This window comes from Colossoma macropomum, unplaced genomic scaffold (assembly GCF_904425465.1).
Source record: "Colossoma macropomum unplaced genomic scaffold, Colossoma_macropomum, whole genome shotgun sequence".
Classification (NCBI taxonomy): domain Eukaryota; kingdom Metazoa; phylum Chordata; class Actinopteri; order Characiformes; family Serrasalmidae; genus Colossoma; species Colossoma macropomum.
This window is the reverse complement of record NW_023494795.1, coordinates 15943802-15966195: the sequence shown is the minus strand read 5'-3', so window position 1 is coordinate 15966195 and position 22394 is coordinate 15943802. Positions and strand designations below refer to the sequence as shown.

Here is a 22394-nt window from a genome sequence, read left to right as displayed (position 1 = left end):
ACACAGCAGTGCTGCTGGAGTTTTTAAACACCTCAGTGTCACTGCTGGACTGACAATAGTCCACCAACCAAAAATATCCAGCCAACAGCATCCTGTGGGCAGCTTCCTGTGACCACTGATGAAGGACTAGAGGATGACCAACACAAGCTGTGCAGCAGCAGATAAACTATCGTCTCTGACTTTACATCTAGAAGGTGGACTGACAAGATAGGAGTGTCTAACAGAGTGGACAGTGAGTGGACACAGTGTTTAAAAACTCCAGCAGCACTGCTGTGTCTGATCCACTTGTACCAGCACAACACACACTAACACACCACCACCACATCAGTGTTACTGCAGTACTGAGAATGATCCACCACCCAAACAGTACCTGCTCTGTGAGGGTCCATGGGGGTCCTGACCACTGAGGAACAGGGTAAAAGGGGGCTAACAAAGTATGAAGAGAAACAGATGGACTACAGTCTGTAACTGTAGAACTACAAAGTGCACCTATATATTAAGTGGAGCTGATAAAATGGACAATGAGCACAGAAACAAGGAGGTGGTCATAATGTTATGTCTGATAAGTGTGTGTATATATATATATATATATATATATATATATATATTACATTAAAAAAAATAGAAATTGTACACTAAAATTTGCAGATAATTCCTTCATTGCTTACCTAACTGGGATGTAAATTACCCCTAAATTAAAAGTCTGCACTCCAAGATGTTTTAATAGACAACAAAACCAACCTGGCTGATTACACAAAAGTGAACATTTTCTGTGGCCCTTAGGTGAAGTAAGTTAAAGTGTGGTTAGACAGCCAGTCCCTCCTTGCATTTACATTGTTTTTCAACAAGCTGATTTGCATTCGCTGAAATCACGTGACAGGTGAAAGATGGATTCTTCACATTCCATAACATACTGATGATCCCACATCAAAGAGGGTTTCTTTAAAGCATGCTTATGTTTTCTCTTTGTGTTTGACAGGCCTAGTAGGCCTGACAAGTAGGTCTGTAGGCCTAGTAGGTCTGACAAGTAGGTCTGTTCTACAAGTTTCCAAGTGCGTATAGTTATAGTTGACTTTTTATAATCCACATTCCACAAGCAACAATCATAAGCATTGCCAGAAAAAAATGGTATCAGAAAAAATCGATGCGTGACAATGTCAACTTTAGTAAAAGCAGCCTTTATGACAGACAATGCCTTTCTTGTCACTAATAAAACACGTTTTCTGCAATGAGTAAACTTTTTGGTGTTTTAATGAAAATTAATATGATTTTATGTGTGTTCAACTGTTCAAAGCTGTGTCATGTACTGGCTAGAATTTTTGAGTTATGCTGAGAATTAGCAAGAATTGTAATATTTAATCTATGTAAATACTGTATTCCTGTAAATAAGATCATAGTAGTTTAAAAATCTGAATAGAAAAACACAAACAAATGTACATAGAGCAGCACTAAATTGTTATCAGAGTGGCAAAGTGTGCCTTCAGCACTCTGTCCTTTACCTAATGTGTGGTTAGAACACCACCTTTTACCTGCATTTCGCATTCTTTTTCAACAAGCTGATTTGCATGTACGATGCATAACCATGTGACAGGTGACAGGCAGATATTTCTACTCCTTGAAATCCTACTTACTTATGATCCAATTTCAAAGAGGATTTTTTAAACGTGATTATAGCTGTTGTCGGAAGAAAACCTTGTATCTCCATTTAGTTATGTTTTTCAGTTTTTGACCTAATTTAAAAAAAAACTGTTACCCTTTGTCTGTAAATTTAATGATGAATATTCCAAATGAAACTGCACAAAAAGACTTGGAACAAAGTCTGGTTCCATTGACTTACATTAAAAGTAAAGTTGTATGTTTTTTTCTTCTCCTGTAAAGTTACCATTTTGGAGATAAAGTTTTCTTCCGACAACAGCGTTTGATTTTTGCTTTTACCAATGTGTTTGGTATATGTGTGCATTACTTAGGTGACTCTGTGTTTAGTTATCAAAAAACACTTTATTTGAGTTCCTTCAGGACAAGTAAACTGTAAAATTTACAATCGGATTGTATTATATTGGGCCACAGATCAGCATGTTTACTTTTATATGTGGCGCCTCTGTTTAACTGAAGTAAAGGGTTTCAGAACTTGTTCCACCACTGTTCACCAAGGTAGTCTTCTCCAGTCCTCAACACAAGTCTCTACTGAAATGGCACAAATAAACAGGAGTTTTTCAAAAGGTGACCTTCAGCTCTGCGAGGCCTGACGCTGTTTCTTTTTAAACCATGAAATGTTGCAAACTTTATATGCAGTTCTAGTGTAAAGTGTTTTTTAATTATGCTTAGAGCACCATTTGCAGAGCTGTGCGAAAGCCAGAGATTTCCTTTCATTTATTTCATTTCCAGTTATAACGGACATTAAATGAAAGTTTCTCATTTTGCAGAAACTTCTCAGAAAAAAGAAGAAAACATATATTTAACAGAAATGCCTCAAAAAATAAATATATGAATATGTATATTTTTCAGTATTGTGGCATTGATGTAAAAGGAGACACAGGAGAGGTCATTTTTTCTGCCATGAGAAATGCTCTTTTATTTACACAAGCAGAAAAGGCATATACAAACAGAACCAGGAAGCAGGCAGGTCACTTCTAGCCATAGGTTTTCACCTTGTGGTAGATGCACTAACCCCGAGCTATCTCACTCAAGCCCAATACAAAATAACACAACACATACCACATTTAAACAACAACAGCAACGACTGTCTCCTTTACAGGGGGGGAGGGTGAGGTGTGCAGTGCAGCTTTGCATACCATGCATCTAAAGTCCAACGCAAAACGTGTGGCGGACGCTACAGTGTTTAGTGTGTCCACTCTTTGCCTTTATTTACAGCTTCCATCTTTTTGGTGGACTTGCCTTCAGTTTTTTTAAGAAATATGCAGGAAAGTTGTTCCACACCTCCAAAGTTCATTCTTAGAAGTTGGTCGTATTTTCTGCTTCTTACGATTAAAGTAATCCCAAACAATCAATGATGTTGAGGTCTTGAGCTACGCATCCTTTCAGACCCATAGTGTTGAGTTGTCTTCTCACAGTGGAAGGATGAACAGAAACGCCAGGATTTTTCCTGTTAAAGATGAAAGCTTTAAGTGAGGTTTATCTGAGAGTGACAGTTTTGGTGGTCTACCAGATCTGTTGTTAGGAGTCCCATCTTCTGTATGTCTTTTGAAAGTGTAGGTTCTTAAATGGTTCTTCGCTTGGACGTACAGTTCAAGAAAAAAACTTTCATTTGTATACAACTTTTACATCACATTGGGGTATTTTTAACTTTGAAAATGTCTTCACACTCACACAGCTCATTCACAAAAATATTTCTTTGAGAACCCCAACTTTGAAAACCTTCTTAGGTAAAAAAATAGTTCATCTTTGTCAGTTTCGAGCTTGGTCTTGGAAAAGCCTTGTCATGCGCACTTCAGTGTTTTCCCAGCCTGAACACAGCTACTCCAACCCAGGAAGGGCTTGCTGATGAGCTGATTGGTTGGATCAGGTCTGATATCCATAAGGAAACATTAAAATGAGCGTGGCCTGGGGCCTCAGGGACCAGTGGTGGGAACCACAGATCTGTGGCATCTCTACAGAGAGCCATTTTTTGGCACATTTATTCCTAAGAGTGTTGCATTATGACTATTGCATGAACTAGAAGTTATAAACTATGAATTCACCTCATTTTGGATTACTTTTTTATGGAAGGTAATCAAGTTTAGCAGCTAGCTGATACAACAAGATATGCCTACTACAGATACAAAAACTCAGTTCATTGAACACATATGCAGTGAGAATGACAGGGTAACATGGAAAATGTAATAAAAGACAAAAAAATAGACAGAGATGAGGAAGGAATGGTATAGGGAGAGCAGTATAGAGGGGAGTGGCAAGGGGAACCTATAGAAAAAAGCTACACATTCTCAGTACCTGTAGGTGTGCATAGAGTAAGAGTGATAGTACAGAGACCTGACCACTAGGTGGTCAGCACCCCACTTACTTATAGACACATAAGCTCTTCAGTTCAGCAAAAAGGGAAGAACAGAGGCAGAGGAGAGGAGCAGTGAGGGGATTAGTGGGTGATCATGGCTTTTCTTGGGCTGGGAAGATTGTGTCTGCTCCTGCTGTTGTGCATGACTGTGGTGAGTAGCATTAGTCTGTGTAATGTTATACAGTAACATAGTGACTTGTAGGTACTGTAGGCCTAATTTCATAACTTTGGTGATGGTGGTTATTTTACTCAGATCTCATGAAATATGTCAGAATATTGATCTGCACTCTTAAAAATAACAGTGCTAAAAGGGTTCTTTGGAGCAGGGCCACAAAAGAAGCACTTTTGGTTCAATGGATGGTTCATTAAAGAACCATTTTTGTAAATGGGTCATTAGTGTGAAGGGTCTATTTAAGGATCTAAGTCAAATAAGTCAAAATGTAAAGGTTCTTTACCAGTTTTTGTTTGTCAGAACTATACATCCAAGCCAGCTGTTTGGAAGCTGTTTAGAACCTGTATTTTAAGACTGACAATTTTGTATCTATGCAGGAAGAATACTTTGTGAGCAAAGCAGAAACTCTTCCTTTTCAGAATGCAGTACAGAATAAGAATGCGCTGATCTAATTGTAGCACTTTTTTTATGATGCACACCTGGTTGATGTCTTTCCAACTGCATTCACATTCTTGCAGTGCTTCACAGTTTTTTTTAAAGCATTCCTTTACTTGATCTACTCTTCACCTATGGGGTTCAGGTGTCATGGTAATGCCAATGTAATGTCAATGTCTTCATTTACCGTCTTGACTATACAAATGACAACTTTTTTTGTTATCTTAATTATTAGCAGAAAGAAACATCTATTGCACTGTGGAAAAGGGCCTGAGGCACCCGGTTAATAATCACATGACAGCTTCAAACCTGAACTGTGACCCAAAGGAGCAGTTGTTTCATAAGAAAATTTAAACTGAAGATTCACATTCTTCACATTGCATGCTCAGACATGAACTTTCAGTGAGAACTCACTCATTCCCTTACATTTTCTAATCAAATAAGTCAACTTTGCATCACCTGTGTTTTGTGTTGGGTGACTACATGTTTTTTTTTTCAATGGTTCTTTCATAAAGAAAATGGTTCTATGTAGAACCATGAGCCCTTTGCTTGATTAAAGGGTTCTTTGCATCATGAAAGAGTTCTTCAGATAGATGGAGAGTTTGCTGTAGATGGTTTTTTTTGGAAAGGGTTCTATATAACATCAAAACAGGTTCAACTATTGTTACTAATGAAAGAACCCTTTATCGGTGTTATATAGAACTCTTTTTACTAAGAGTGTAATATGACAACTGTCTTAGTAGTTAATATTTAGGACAAAATTTTATTTGATCCCTTCCACTTTTTAACAGTTCTCAGATACAGCCGATAGCATGTCGATAGTATTTACCCATAAGCAAGAACACACCCTACAACCTACACCTCATGATCATAAAATATGGATATATATGTAGGATCCACATTTTGTTACGAGGTGTAGGTTGTGGGGTGTGTTCATGCTCATGGGCAAATACTATAGACATGCTGTCATGGCAGCTAATAAATCTGCCAGTTACAAACAGACCCGCCTCTCTCACTTTATTTCTTTATTTTAAGTTCATTTTAAAATTCCTTGTACTGTATAATGTACACACTTTGCAGTAGGTCACACTGCTTCGGTACTTCAGAAATAAATGTAGCACTGAGAATGTGCTACCTTCTGAACCAACTATAAATGTTCAACCTAAACAAAAGCAAGTTTTTAAAATATTTAAACAGCTGATGTATAATGGAAACACATGCTTATTTCTCTAATAAAGGCAGTAATAATCATAGCATAGCATTGCTATTTCTTCTATTTGTAAAGGAAATTAAGGAGAATTCTGGAAGTGGTCTCTGTTGGGTTTTAGAATAAAAAGATTCCAAAAATTCAACATAATTGAATTATTGAAATGTGAAGTGATTCAAAGTGGTTTGATATGAAATGGTTCACTGTAAAGAAATGTACCAATTCTAATCTCTTCACAATGGTGGTGATAGGAACCAGGGGTCATGACATCTACAACACAAAATTATTTTATTTTATTTATTTTATTTACTATGCAAAATATTCCGTGAACCTACATTATATCATTTATGTGTAATGTTGAGAATGGTAAAATTGTGGTAAATCCTAAAAAATAAGGTTTCTTTGGGGGCTGTTTTGCCTTGCAGCGCCTTATAGGTACCTCTCTGCGTAACTTGTACTTAAAGAAAAAAATAATTTGCCAAAAAACTTCTCAAAACTATTGTAAATAATCTCTTAGACATCGGTCAGCATATTCATAGCCATTCATTTCTGGGTGATAGCTTTTAGCGGAATTAGATGCTTTCAAGCCACCCAAGTCACTCTGAATGACTGTTTACATCTTACTGACTTTATTTTTATTATGCTGAAATTTTGAAAAATTGGTGGAATTCCCCATTAAGGTGCAACCATTGCTGGCACAACTGTTCAACTGCTCACACACAACTTAATATGCATTATACATTATACATATGATGACTTCCAGTCATCATGCCTAATGCCAAGCATCAGCTAGAGGGGTATAAAGACCCACAGCATTGGGCTGTGGAGCAGTTGAACTGTGTTCTCTGAAGTGATAGAGCACCATTGAATACCTTGGGGATGAGTTGGAGTGATATTTGTGATCCAGAACTAATCATCCAACATCAGCAGCTGACCTCACTAATGCTCTTGTGGCTGAATGCAATCAAACACTTACAGCAATATTCCAAAATCTAGTGCAAAGCCTTTCCAGAAGAGTAAAGGCTGTTGCTGCAACAAAGAAGGGACAAAATCTCTAATTCTATATCCTTTACTTTCAGAGGAAACTTTGAATGAGCAGATGTCTACAAACTTTTGACATCTAGTGTATAAATAGTATAATTGGTAACTGCTGGCAAAAAGCCACTATAATTCAAAAAGGGATCTTAAAACCAGCTACCTTTGACATAATTGGCTGAAGTGCTATCTTTGTAGCTCAGTCTTTTTCAGAACACAGCTCTCTCCAATGAGTCTCATGATGGGAAAAGTGCAAAAACAAGCACCAGCATGATGGCAGTTCTGCCCCCAGGCTGCCACAATATTTATGTATCTGTGTGACTTGAACTGGTGACGCCTGTATTCATGTCCCTTATGAATTTCCTTCATGTTTAAGGCAACAAAAACTGCAGATGGGTCCAGGCGAAAGAAGCGTGAGTGGATTCTCCCACCGACAAAACTTGCTGAGAATTTTGACTACACAAAGAAGCCATACATTGCCAAAGTAAGACTACATTATTTAAATTCAAGACCTATTTTTACCTTGTTTCATCTTGTTGAAGCTACCAGGACACAAACCAAAGAGACATGTTTTCTCATGTAGAGGTAATAAAGTCAAGCACAAAACCATTTTATAAGCAGAGTCAGACTCGGCCTGGGAGAAATAGTGTTGAAACATCAGAGGAGAACTGGACCGACAGGTTTTCAAAGCTGAACATGTCGCTTTCTTGTGTGCAATAAATTAGAGGATGGTCTACATTTAAGGCTTGAAAGTCATACACTTTACCATGAGATGATATAATTATAATATAATTATATAATAACAATAATACGTTAACATTGTAAGTCCAAAGCTTGAACCAGTGTGACTGAGAAAAACCATACATTTTTGACAGGGATGCACTGATACCACCTTTTCCCTTCCAATACGATACTTGATCCTTGAGAATCAGCGATTCTAAATACTGATACCCATATTAACTCTATTTACACAAACTAGCCTGTCCTGATATTTATAGTTCCACTTTTTAAATATTTTGTAAAAATGTTTTGGTAAAAATATTTTGGTAAAAGCTTCGTTCCTTGTGACTAATAAAACATACACTATATGCACAAAGCTCAGTGACTTTAAACACGGCACTGTTATAGGATACCACCTTCACCACAGGTTAGTTTGTGAAATGTCCGTCCTGCTAGATCTGCCCCTGTTGACTGTAAGTGCTATTATTGTGAAATGGAAGCACCTTTGAGCAACAACAGCTTAGCTATGAAGTGGTAGACTATGCAAATTCACAGAGTGGGGCTGCCGAGTGTCGATGTGCACAGTGCCTATCCTCTGTTGAATCACTCACTAATGAGTTCCTAATTGCCTAACCTATAACATGTGGTTTGCTAATCTATGTGTATTGCCTATGGCTTGTGTTTAACATTTAAATACACATTAGAAAACTACATTTATGAGAAATTACAAATCAGGCTGTTAGCCCAGCTGCTGTGAATCTCAGTATTGTCTTAACAGTTACTAACTGTTTTTTCCAGATCCGGTCTGATAGAGATCTTGAAGGCAAGCTGGTGGAGTACAGCCTGACAGGACATGGTGCTGACAAGGAGCCGTTTAACCTTTTTGTTGTCAACCCCAAAAATGGGTTTGTCAGAATCACAGGCATACTGGACAGAGAGGAAATATCACAGTACAATGTGGGTTTGATACATTAGTCTGTAAATCAGTTTTGTTTTTCAAATATTCCACAACACAACATTTAAAACTGTTTTTGAAGGTTTTAAGAAGTCAAACCCAGGTGCATCACAACTGACCGTTCGCTAAGTCCCACCCTTTAGTTACTGTTGCTAGGTCTGATGTAGTTTTGAGCCTGACATGTCACCTACAGAGTTTTCAGCGACTAGGGGTGAAGATTTACCCCCATTAAATTCTTAGTCTTTTAAAGAATACAGGCAACATTTTACAAACCTCAGTTTAAAAGAAAGTTGGGGTAGTGTGTGAAATGCACTGATTTGACCTATATTTAAACAAAAATAGTAAAAAGACAAGATATTTAATGTTTTACTTCATTCTTCAGTGTTTTTGTAAATACATGATCAATATGAATTCATCCCTGAAACAAAAAAAGGTTGGGACAGGAGCAATTTAAGCGTAGGAATGGTGTGAAATGTTAAAAAAATGTCCTAAACACATGATACAATCATGCTTGCATATGAAAGGAGCCTCCAGGAAAGGCCTAGTTCTTTATGAGCAAGAAGTGAACTGCCTGCAGTCCAGTCTTGTGTCCTATTGAAAACATGTGGTACATTATTATAAACTATAAATTAAAATAAGACAAAGTAGGCCCCATGTTGTTGAGCAGCTGAAGACTTGTATAACAGAAGAATGGCCAAAAACTCTTTAAAGCAAGATAAAGTGGAGTGCTATTAAAAGGAAAGGTGATGTAACACAGTGGTAAACACGCTCCTGTCCCAGCTCTTTTAGAAAGTGTTGCAGGCATATGATGTTTTTCACTGTTTCCAATTTAATACAGGTCAATTTACTAATCACTGCATTCTGTTTTTATTAGCATTAATTTAAGTTAACCCAACATTTTAGGTTTGTACAAAGGAGTAAATACAAAGGTCTCAAGTATGCATTTCAAGGCTATATGCATAACATTGTTATGTTACTCCTAGCAGCCTAATAGTGCTAAAAAGGATAATGAGAGAAGCTAAAGTGGTCCATGGAGATGACATGTATTATAAAGATGTATGAATATGTTTTATAACCACATCATTTAGTATGTATACCTCCTCTTGTATACTATCTAGAAAACATGAAATGCTAAGCCTGACTGTTTTGCCTGTTAGAATGTGTCTGGGCTTTTCTACCTCATATTTATTTACCATCATTATTTGTTTTAGCTAGATTTTATTCTAAATTTAGTGGGTTAAAATGGATCACTTTCTTAACTAAGCAGATTTGTGAGCTAGCTAATGTAGCCACATGTCTTGGAGCAGTCATACATATCCTGTGTGAAATTTGACATGTTTAATTGGTAATGCAGTTTTTCACACTGTTTGATCCAGAACCTACACCCCCTCTTGTGTCCCAGATTTCAGAAATATGAAAATGTCAGTCTTCCCTCCAAACTCTATTTTAAAGAAAAGTCAGTTATCCCATGCATGACGTGGCTGAATATTCTGAAAATTCTGAAAGATGGTCAGAGCTGCCTGCACTTCATTAGCTAGGATTGGACAAGCAGTATTTAGGGGTGAGGTTTAGTGATGGGTCAGTTAGCATGGTTTATTACATGCATTTCCAACATAACTGTGGTAGAAATTGTCATCTTAAGCATAACCGTGGAGCCCATTGTTTATAAATTTGACTAATTGGGTATATTTCCACACAGCTGACTGGGATAGCCAGGTACAGAGATGGCAGTTTGGCAGAAGCAGACATACAGCTTAAAATACAGGTCGAAGATCAGAACGATAATCCACCGAAGTTCAAGCTATTCAAAGGATCTGTGACAGAATGTAGCAAAATAGGTATGTAATATTAATCCTTACCTTAACCCCTACCTAGCATATTGACCCATGCCATCTACTTTACCAGGACAGATGATATCTTTATTTATCTCTGCATACTTTGTTAGCCCTCTTCATCCTGTTCTACTTTAATCTCTAATAAATGTGTGTCTTTAAATCAGTAGGTAGTCTTTACTTCAAACATGTGGCCACACTGACCTCTGTTGGATATCTGAGTACGTTCTTTTTCCAATAAAACTGCAGGAACTCCTGTCATGAGGATAAGCGCTGAGGATGCTGATGAGCAGGGAACAATCAATGCAAAGATTGCATACAGTATAGTGAAGCAAACCCCACAGGGAGCTGGTCCCATGTTCTCCATCGACAGAGACACTGGAGATATCTATGTGAAAGAGCACACCCTGGACAGAGAGGTAAATAGTGTTGAAATAGAGTGAAATATTGTTGTGTTGATCATTAGTAGAAAGTTCAAAGCATTACTTCCTCACAGTCAGTGATAGATATGCACAGCAAACTGAAGTGAAGTGCCACGAGATCTTTAACATTTGCTCATTCTCACAGACACTCGACTCCTACACTTTAGTAGTGCAGGGTGTGGATATGGATGGAGCTCCAGGCGGCAACGTGGGAACCGGTACAGTGGAGATTAAGGTTTTGGACATCAATGACAACGTTCCCACTCTTGAAAAAGACGAGGTAACAAAGTCTTTACTTATTTTTTAGATATGAAATCTACTTCATGATCACAATCAAATTTTCAAGAATTATCTTTAAAGAATGAAAAAGATTCATTGCCCACTCAGGTCATCAGTTTAACCGCTTCTTTATTTCTACATTTTTGTAAAACCACTTCATAAGATACAGCACTGCGCAAAAGTCAGAGACCCCCCTTCATTTATTTAATTTCCAGTGAAAATGATCATCAAGTACAAGTTGTTGATTTTTCATTGTCAATGTATATTTAACAGAAAATTACATCCCCCTTCATTATAGCTTACATTCTTTTTGGGAGACCTGCTTTAAGTTTTTCAAAGAAATCTGCAGGGATATTATTCCACACCTCCAAAGTTCAGTCTTAGAAGTTGGTTGCACTTTCGATCTCACAAACCAAGTAATTTCAAAAACATTCAGTGATGTTGAGGGCTGGGCTCTGGGGCGGCCAGTCCATTGTTCTGAAAACACATGCAGCTTCTTTGTTTGATTTTTTCTTTTGTCCATTTTGTTTTCTCAGTAAAGGTCCTCGAGAGCTACACATCCTTTCAGACTCATTGAGTTGAGTTGTCCTCTCATAGTAAAAATGATAGATTAAAACACCTGTGAATTTGTCAGATCTGAAGCAAGTGTGAAGTTTCTCCTCTCTCTTAAACATGAAATCTTGATTTATTGTTTATCTGATAGTGACAGTTTTGGTGGTCTACCAGGTCTTGCATGGTCATTAGGATTCCCAGTTTTTAACCTTTTTTATTTTGCAGTTAATTTTTGGACACACTTGTTTTTTTACATTACATTTTTTACATTTTACGTAACTTTGCTTTGACTTTCCTTATCTTTATGCACATGGATAATCTTATATCTTATATCTCCTCAGAAATATCTGAATAATTTGCAGATTTTCACTATAAATTAAATAAGGGTGGTCTCAGATTGTTTTGCACAATGCTGTATTTACTACTGTATCATGAGTGTCATTGGATGAAAAATCTATACATGTTATATTTAACTTATATTAATCTTATATTTAATGTTTACTACATAAATGTCTTATTTGAACTATTTCTGACTATTTTCTCTCTATGTCCTGTGTTAGTACTCTGGTAATATTGACGAGGATGCAGTTGATGTGGTTGTGATGAGAATCAAAGCTCTGGATAAAGACTTGGAGAACACTGATAACTGGCTGGCCCACTTTGAAATTGTGAAGGGTAATGAAGATGAACTCTTCACTATAGAGACAGATCCTGAAACCAATGAGGGCATTTTAAAGCTGGTGAAGGTATGTGTGCTCAGTTCATTATAAGTTAGCTTCAGTTTCAATTCAATTGCTTCACTCTTGTGCCCTCATGTCTTTTGTTCCCCCACTGCATGTAGCCTGTGGATTATGAAAAGGTCAAGGCACTGGATCTCGACCTGATCATTTCAAACGTAGCTCCTTTTATAAATGGAACTGCATTAGCCTTGGGTCTGAGCATCGACTTGGACGGCCCTGAAGGACCTGGAGCCGGAGCAGGAGCTGGGGCTGGGGCTGGGGCTGGAGCTGGGGCTGGTGCTGGAGCAGGAGTCGGGGTAGGGGTTGGTGTAGGTGTAGGTGCAGGTGCAGGTGCAGGTGCAGGAGTGGGAGTAGGGGTTGGAGTAGGTTTGGATGTTGGGGTGGATGTAGGAGTAGATGTAGATGCAGATGTAGATGTTGGGGTAGAAGCAGGTGCTGGTGCAGGAGTTAAACCTGGAGTTAAACCAGGAGTGAAACCTGGCACCAAACCAGGTCCCAATTCTGGCATTAAACCTGATACCAAGCCTGGCACCAAACCAGGGACTAAACCAGACTCCAAACCAGGGACTAAACCAGGAACTAAACCAGACAAAAAGCCGTCTCCAGGAGGAAAGAGCTACCCAATCAAAATCGCTGTAAACAACTTACCTGATGGCCCAGGCTTTGCACCATTAGTAAAAGACTTTCCTGTGTCAGAGGACCCAAATGACTTACACGTTCCCATGGTGATTGGTTCCTTTCCTGCTTTGGATGGTGATACCGGAGAAGTTGTTGAAAATGTCAGGTAAGTTCAGATAAATCAAATATTTTTTAAACAAATATAAAACTTATGACACATAAAAGCCCTTGAAATCATACTGAAATCCCAAGTGGATGATAAGGTGTTGCTAGGCTGTTGCTATGGTCTCCCAGGTAGTTGCTATGGCGTTACTAGGCAATTGCTATGGTCTCCCATGCGGTTGATAAGACACTGCCATGACTTTGCTATGGTGTCCCAGGTGGTTGCAACCTGTGTAAACAGTGTACATTTTTTTTTAGAATAATAGAACAAACTGTAACTTTGTCAAGCCAACTTAATAATAGACACTGCCTGCCTGGTTTAAGCATAGAAAAGTTCTGAATGCAGTGTCCACTCAGAATTTTGTTCAGCAAAAGTTTCTGTGGGTGAATCAAAGTGTATTTATCAATGCAGGTATGCTAAAGGACATGACCCAGACAACTGGCTGGCCATTGATGAGGAGACTTCAGAAATCAAACTTGTAAAGATACCAGATCGAGAGTCAAAGTCTCTAGTCAATGGAACCTACTATGCAAAGATCCTCTGCATGACCCAAGGCAAGCCATGTTACCAAAGCACATTTTCTCTCAGAAAATACACTGAACCAGTATATTTTTGTTGCATAAACAAACAATAATTAAATAAACTAAACCTGAATGAATTTAAATTGATTTTGGGATCATTTTCCAATTTAGGTGACCAAATTCTCATTAACAAAACACATTTAAGATTTAAAGATAAAAGTTCAAATAAAGTTTTTTGCTTTCTCAACTTTTCTTTTGTAATCTGTAAACTGTTCACAGACTAAGTATTTTAAAGCTGATATCTAAACATATAGTATTTTGTAATTTTATCCCATTATTGCAACCCACTGATGGCCACTGAGATTTTTATTTGGTTTACTTTCTTAGAGTTTGCAAAGATAAAAAATAGAAAATTCATCATTTAAGAGTAATACAAACTCCTCTTTATAAATAAAAAAGAAAAAAGAGGAATGTGAATGTTGATAATGAGAAACAGATGTAGTGACAGATTTCAAGAATGACAATTAGTGTAAAAATGCCTGTAAAAAATCTTAACTGATTATGACGGTCTGATGATTATGACACTCAAATATTTATAGACATGGTTTGAGACTGTTTTGTGAGAATGACCCTAATACAAATTTGGTAAATCATTTGAATATAACATTGTCCCTGATTCTGAAATATAACAGGATTTCTTTTTTAGACGTGCCACCCAAGACAGCTACTGGGACAATAGCCATAAAGGTGCAAGATTCAAATGACCACTGTCCGAGACTGACCAGCAACTACGAGAGCATGTGTTCTGATGCTAAATTTGTAAATGTGACTGCATTTGATGAGGATGTCTATCCAAATGGAGACCCTTATAAATTCGTGCTGATAGAGGAGGAGACTCATGGAGAGTGGGAAATGGTTCCTGTAAATGGTAAATAGTCAACCTTTATAAACTTTTATATCTAAATATCCATGTTTCTATGCATATTGAGAATTCTAAACACTAAGTAGCGTTACACATACACGCACACTAAGAGTTGTATTTGACCATGTGCACATGTATCTACTCACTCCAAGGAACAACGGTGAGCTTCCATACCAAGGAGATGCTGTGGCCGGGCTTTTATGAGCTGACTGTGGAGATCTTTGATGTGCAGGGTTTGGGCTGTGAGGACAAGCAGAAACTTCAAGTGGAGGTGTGCACCTGTGATAAAGGTGGCACCTGCGGTCCCAAAACAGCCCGACAACATGGCTCCTCAGCCAGCGTGGGGCTTCCAGCCATCGGACCACTCATAGTGGGTTTAGCTCTGCTCATGAGTGAGTTAAAACGCTTGCATACTTACATATTTGGCATATGTGGATCTCTGAAGACGTATCTATGTTACTGAAAGCATGTTCTGTCTCTTTGGTGTGCTTTCAGTGGTTCCCTTAATCCTGATGTTCTGCCAGTGTGGGTCATCGAGTAAATTTATGGAGGTGCCCTTCGATGCTACACAATACCTTATCTCATACCACACTGAAGGCAAGGGGGAGGACAAGGTATTTTCTACTATAACACATGCTTTCATGACGTAGCCTAAGAATTCCAAAATGAATGTGTAGATAGTTTCTGAGAACAGCAGTGCATGCGAAATAACAGGTAAACTACTTTTTTCTCATATTAAACAGTGGCTTGTTGAGCTACCTCAAAGCGATTTCAGGAGTGTGGTCTATAAAGACTGTGTTCCTCTACTAGATATGTTCTTCTAAGCTTTGCCTCGCCCCCCAAAGGGTTTACAGGAGCATTCATACTAAACATACTTTGTATGTTATTGTGACTGGGTCGGGAAATTCCCAAAAGAAAAGGTTTACCTCATTAGGAGCAGCCTGGATCTCTCACATCCCACACTTTTGACTCTTTTGAATTGGTTCAAGAAGTTCATTGACTCTGCATGAACAATAGATTTGTTCTTGTGGTCGTTGTTGTTGTTATTAATAGTCAAAAAACCCTGGCTCAGAGACTGAGTCATTCCCTTCACTCTGCTTTTAAATGCACTAAAGAGCAGCTAGTGCCCTCTAATGGACAAAAAAGGCTACCCACAGAAACCTTTCTGAAATGACAAAATATCATTCCATTTTTAGGAGATTACTTTAAGAATATCTACCCATTAAATTGAAAAACATAAACCCTTAAAGGCTTGTGTATTAAATTTAAAAAATAAAAAAAGCACAGTTTGTAGCAAACATGCTTGTTAGATGACATCTAAAGAGGAACTCAATAAACAGCTTCCTTACAAACCCTGAAGTCGCTGCTAAAGCCTGAGTAGACTGATAAATCGATATGATGAACCAGTTGTTTATGCTGTTTGTCCAAAAGTATTGAGAAGCTTGCAACAGGATGTACAGCTTGTATTGTCCCTATTGAAAAGCACTGTCAATAAATGAAATGCTTTGGAGCAGCCACACATGAGTTTAAGGTCACCATGTCCAGCGCCAAGTGTGGGCTGTGGAGTAGCTGAACTGTGTTCTCTGGAGTGATAAAGCTACATGCAATACCTTTATGATGAGTTGGAATGGAATTTGTGATTTAGAGCTAATCATCCATACCTGCTTTCCCTTAAAAAAAGAGGTTGTTATGATAGTAAAGGGGGGCAAACAGCCTATTAATACTCTTGATTTCAGAAGAAATGCTGTATGAGCAGGTGCCTACAAACTTTTGGATATATAATATAATAGAATTTCTAAGCTTTTTAGAGGGGCGATCCAACTGAACAGTCCCCTTACTAGTAGACATGTTCTCAGATGATAAGCTTAGCATCAGAGTTGTACTGTAGCTTATTCATGGAGGTTGTGGGTGCAGAGAACTTTGGAAATCTATTCAAAAGACTTTTCTTGAAATATGTTAACCAGTAACAGGAGGAAGAGAATGCGTTAAGTAAGATTTATCTTATTAAGACAATTATTTCCAAATATATTCTGAATATGTCATTGAATACATTTAGGACTGTGTACTCATAGCCATCAGTCCTTTCTCAGTGATTAACACAGAATAAGTAAGTCAATAGCAATATTTATACAGTGTTGATACACATAGAATAAGTATCACATGCTCTGCGCTCATGTGTTTGCAGGAGATGCCTCTCCTCAGCGCTCCAATTATGACAGAACAAAGTGCTATGGCTTTGGCTGGTAATGCTGCCAGCAAGGCCTCCATGGTGCTCAGTTCACAGGCCTGTGGCAGTGCACTGTTCAGTCGGGATCTAAATGTAGGGGTTCTGGAGACTGACAGCATGTCTGGATACCAACACAACACCTTCTCAGCTGAGAATTATGGGGGCACTCTATACTCTGCATCGTTCAAGCACAAGATGCATGACGTATACGAAGGGCTATCATTGCCGGATTACTATCTTTATGACTACTTCTCTCTGGTAGGAAATCAACGACAGCAATGTGCATTTTCTTAATGTGTATCTTTACATAATTATGTATTTATGTAATCGTGCACAACCTTTAAACACCGTTTCTTACTTTACATTGCAGAAAGCAAGCTGTGCACCTGAGAATGCTCCCGTGAACGACAGTCTGCTGGTGTACGACTATGAAGGCAAAGGCTCTGACGCTGGCTCCGTGGGCTGCTGCAGTGTCCTTGAGTCGGACAATGACCTAGAGTTTCTCAACGATTTGGGATTTAAATTCATGAGTTTGGCAGAGATTTGCCGTCCCCCCAATCCTAGTCTACCACCACCCAAGGTTGAACAAATTGTCCAGTCAGTGGATACCACCATCAAAAGCGAGAGCTCTGTCACCACCAGTACAGTTCACGTCATGGAATCTGTTCCACCTCCACCACAGCCTCCACCACCAGAGCAAAGCATGGTTACCAATGTTACCAAGACGATCAACCAATCAAGTGACGCTTCCATGATGAATACTAGTCAGACACTGCTTGTGCAGCAGCAGCCTCTGTACTATTTGGTAGAACATCAAGTACCAAGCACTGTGATTCTTGCTGAGAGATCTACAGATGGTACGTATCTAATAAATGGGGCAGCAGGAGCTGATGGGCTGATTCTCCAGGGAGGTAATATAGCCCAGGATACTCTAGGACAACAAGGAATGTACCTGATTGATGGAGCTTCTATGCTACAGGGAAATATAATGTTAGGCAGTCCAAATCCCACCAGTGCAGGCAGCTTAACTTTTCCCACTATATTAGTACAGGGAGGGCAAGGCAGACAAGTGCAGGGTTCTCTTCTTCCAGGCCTTCATCTAGGGAAACCAGAGAATGGACCTGATGAAGAATCAAAGTAACATAAGGAGTGCTCAGATACAAGTACAGACATAAACTCAGGTATACATGGTTTTAAGAGTAGCAGTGTTGTCAGGTAGAATGGTCTTGAGCCAGTACCCCAGCGACTTGTTAACTACATGCTAATCTCCAAAACACAGCTATATGGCTTCTATGTTCAACTTGGGACTTGTCTCAGTACCAAACGCCTTGAGTTCCACATGGATGCCCAGTTACTGTAAAACTTTATACTGGAATTGAATATAGTGGTATCTGCTTAAAAAGTGTTCTTTGGAGCAATGTCCAAAAAGAACCACTTTTGCATAGTAACTTTTCAAATCAATGGTTCTTCAAAGAACCATTGAGATGTGCAAGTGTAAACAAATTTTTTAATGTTTAAAGAAGTTCCATATAATGTACAGTTTTTATACAGATTTAAGGCTTTTTGTAGAACCATACATCCAAGCCAGGAACCACCATTATTAAGCATGTAATCATGATAGTGATATAATATATTTTTCAAATAAGGTCCTGCATCAAGCATTTAGCACAGCAAATACATTTCTTAGTGATGGTATATATTATGAAGTGAATTTGAGTCAGTCTTTTAGGTATGTCAGATTCATTTGATAGACATAATAAAGGACTTCCAGTGTCATTGTTTAAGTCTGCAAACAGATAATGGCAAACACATGGCTCAGCATACCACAGGAATCCCTAATCACTAAAATCCATGTCTTCATTTTTGTTCATGCCCTTTGTGGCTGTGATTTGCTAGAAATAAAGAATATTGCTTAAAACGGAGGCCTGATTCTATGGCAGGGGTTTTATATATCTAGTGACATTGATTGTATCACCAGTTCAAGGCTACCTCAGAACTAGCTACGACAAATTGTCATTGCTGCACAGATCGGTTGTGATTTTGGACCCTTATGTGGTTGCTTGAGGGTACTGAACCTCATTCTATATAGTATGCAGGGTCTGTGCAATGATACCCCAAGTGTTATGTTTAGGGCTGATCCAGTGAAAGTGCCTGAGCAAAATACAAGGTGATAATTAAACTCTTGACTGCTCTAGAACTTTTTGGTGCTGCTACCATCATAGTATGTTAGTCTGGACATTGGACTATGCTTTAGAAAATGGTTCTAAACTGAATTCTTCCAGAATTCAACATGAGCTCAGAATATCATAATGGTGCAACACAACAAAGTTAAGGAGGTCCAGCAGGTGATACTAATGAGCAGCAATTGCTCAAAGCCTGTAGGTTTGGCTCATGTTTTGAAAACTGTTTATGAAGCTAAATAGACATTGAATATTCAATAAATATGCAGGTGCTTGCAGGTGGATGACATTTTCCTTTGGGAGCTTACTTAGAAGAGATTTCTAGTGCACAGGCCTATTGGCAGATTGTACTTGGTGCAAGTGGGCAAATAATAGCTTTTGGAGAAACCATTTGGTGCAGGTATTTTTAAGATGTCCATTTAAAGGGATGTTACTATGGTTTTCATTAACACAGAATTAATAGTGTAAACATGTATATTCCTTTCTTAATTGGTCCACAACCTATTCTGTTTATCATGGTGAAATCTGGGACACCTGTGAGGTATTGTGGTCTTCCCACCACCACCTGAAAGAAACATTGGCTTTTAAAAAGAATAAAAATACAACAGGGTGTATGTATATTCTGTGTTGTGCATTGAAATGTTCTTAGGAAATAAAACTCGCACTATATGTATAACATGCAACTTGCAACATGCATTACTGGTAAAATGAAATGTTGATATTGATCTTTTCTGTTCTCTGTTATATCACAAAGAAAAGTGCATGTTAAGTGTTGTAAGCCAGCATTGATACTGATTCACCACTGGAGGGTTTTTTGATGTGCTTTTTTCTGATAACCACTCTGGGGGGTGAACCCAACATGATGGAGGTATATAAGAATGTACAAACAAAGGCAGAACTGTTAGGGTGAGCACTTGAGGGAACAGACAGAGAGGCCGATGTTTTCTGAAGATAATGGGATTGAAAGGGATTTACAGCATTATAATGTTTTAGTTATGTCATACGATGTTCTCTTTGCTGTCTTTTTCTTTTCTTGCTTGTTAATGGCTGTCACATGCTTTTACTGAAATCTAATATGATATCATCCAAATTATGTCTCTGCTGTGTTACATTCAGATTGGTTTTATTTGGTAGAGTGAAAAAACATCTTTAAAAGCATAAATAAAAATAAATCATTAAATAAATAACTCACAATTGTTTATTTGCATGCAACCAGTTTCCTCAAAATCAGTTGCAACCATTACCCAGTACAGCAAAACTCCTCCCTATCAAAGGACAGTGTCACACATATTACAAAATTCAAAACAAAAAAAAAAGGCTGAAATGTAGAAAAGTAGTATTTTAGGTCTTTATATACTTTGCACAGGTTTTTTGTTGGTTCAAATCAGATATACTGTTCTCAGACCATCTATAATTTATTTAATTCCCAGTCAGGACTGCCATTAAGTTATTCATTTTCTACTGTCAGGAAAAAAAAAAAAAACATTGTCGCTGTGCTAACAAAAGCATGTGTCTAAAAAAGGTAACTTTACAGGAGAAGGTAAAACGTTCTTAACTTTTAATGTATGTTAATGAGATTTTATTACAAGTAATACTGGATCATTTCTATTGATTTGTTCATAATAAAATGTTCACACAGTGTTAAGGGCAGCTGGTGTGCTCAAATGATGTAGAAAAATAAAAAAATGGACATACATAGCTTTGACATGACAGTGACTATATGTAAAATCCCACAGAAGCTTCACCAACTAAATCTGATATAATTGTTAGTGTTCAGAGCGTCCACCCTTTACCTTTATTGCAGCTTTGGTTCTTTTCATGAGACTTCCACACCTCCAAAGTTCAGTCTTAGTCGCTTGCTTTTTTGCTTCTCACAAACCGCATAAAAACTAACATATTTAATGATGTTTAGGTCCACCATGCTTGACTGAAGGTTGTAGATGGTTCAAAGAGGCTTTCATTGCTTCAGCTTACTTTTCTCAGTAAAGGCTTTTTCACAGCCAAACATCTTTTTAAACCTTTAGTGTTTGAGGACAGAAACACAAGTAGATTTTTTCAGATCTGAAGTAAAAGTGGAGTTTGATTTTCTCCTCTTTCTCAAAGATGAAAGCTTTAAGTTCTGCTTATCTGATGGTGACAGTGTTGGTGGTCTACCAGGTCTTGACAGTTGTAAGGAGTCCCATTTTGTCTTTTGGAGAATTCCGTTTTTTCACTTATTTTCTTTGACTTTCCCCTTCCTTACAGAAGTGCATTATCTTATATCTAATCTTCTCTGAAATATTTCATTTTAGATGCACATGAACAGAAAATCTGCAGGGCAGCTAATGTGTGTTTGGGTAGTGGCTTGTGTGAATGTCAGTGTCTCTTGAAGGGTAACAATGTCAGTGACACTTTTGGGAACAGCTTTTGTTGGGAGGACTCACTGGCTTTAAGATTGGAAGAACAGAAGGATCAACGTGACAGTAGGGTGCATAAAAGTAAAGAGTAGACAAATATATGGAGAGATTTAATATTACACTTAGTGTTGGAGGCTTTCATGTAATTTTCTGTTAAATATGTTTCCTGCTTTTTTAACTCTAAACCATAAGTAATGTGTACCTAAAGGCCGTGTTGTCTGAATGATTAAATGAAAGAAAGGGGTGCCTCTGACCTTTGTATAACACTGTAAACACTATCATTTAAACATCTTGCTATGGTAGGTGATATGTAAATAAAAAATCATGTGAAAATGTACCACTGAAATGTGTGATTACTTTCTTATCAAGATCGAACTTGCTCTGTCAGCATATGTTTGCCTTTCAAAAAAAGTCTGGCCTTTCCCCGCTGTAGTATTTTGCCAGTGAATTGCGCTGTCAGCTGGGTTGTTCTAGTTCAGTGCTGATGGCAGTGTTTGTCTGGCAGGCTCTCAGACGTTAATGTGTTAGGCATACTGACACATTCCTGGGCTGCTGAATCCTGGGAAAGCTGCTGAAAGTCCTGGCAGGGAAGAGGCTTGTGTGAGACTGCATCCCCAGTAGGCATTTGGTGTGTCAGTACACAATGTTTTTCCTTCTCCTTTAAAATTAGTACTTTAGAGATATGAGGTTTTGCTCGGTCAGCAGCGACATGAAAGAAGCATGGACTGTTCCACCTCAACAGCTGCAGTATTTACTTCTGTTCTTGTGCATATCATTTTCTTTATCATTTGTTTTCTTTTGTTTTCTTTTGACATATACTAATGAAGTTATGTCATTTTTCTGTAGTTGGGTTTTGCCCATATTAGAAACTCTGGATTTCTTAATGGGAAATATGAATGGGATTTTCAGAAATTGCATTCTAAACCATTTCCCATGTTTCTTTTTCCCTTTGAATGTCACTGGATCCTCTGAATTATGAGTTGTCAAGAAGGCAAAATATTATTTTTGC

At 38.1% G+C, this 22394-nt stretch overlaps 1 protein-coding gene across 1 annotated transcript; it reads left to right on the top strand.

Moving 5' to 3' along the window:
- Nucleotides 1-4056: 4056 nt before the first annotated feature.
- si:ch73-74h11.1 (desmoglein-2) lies at nt 4057-17972 on the top strand. Its single transcript, XM_036581631.1, has 14 exons — nt 4057-4160; nt 7235-7342; nt 8377-8535; nt 10233-10371; nt 10615-10784; nt 10933-11067; nt 12179-12364; nt 12460-13142; nt 13551-13693; nt 14367-14588; nt 14735-14974; nt 15078-15196; nt 16768-17067; nt 17180-17972. The coding sequence occupies exons 1-14, from the start codon at nt 4104-4106 to the stop codon at nt 17948-17950; spliced, it is 3432 nt and encodes a 1143-aa protein (XP_036437524.1). The 5' UTR covers nt 4057-4103; the 3' UTR covers nt 17951-17972.
- Nucleotides 17973-22394: the final 4422 nt, after the last annotated feature.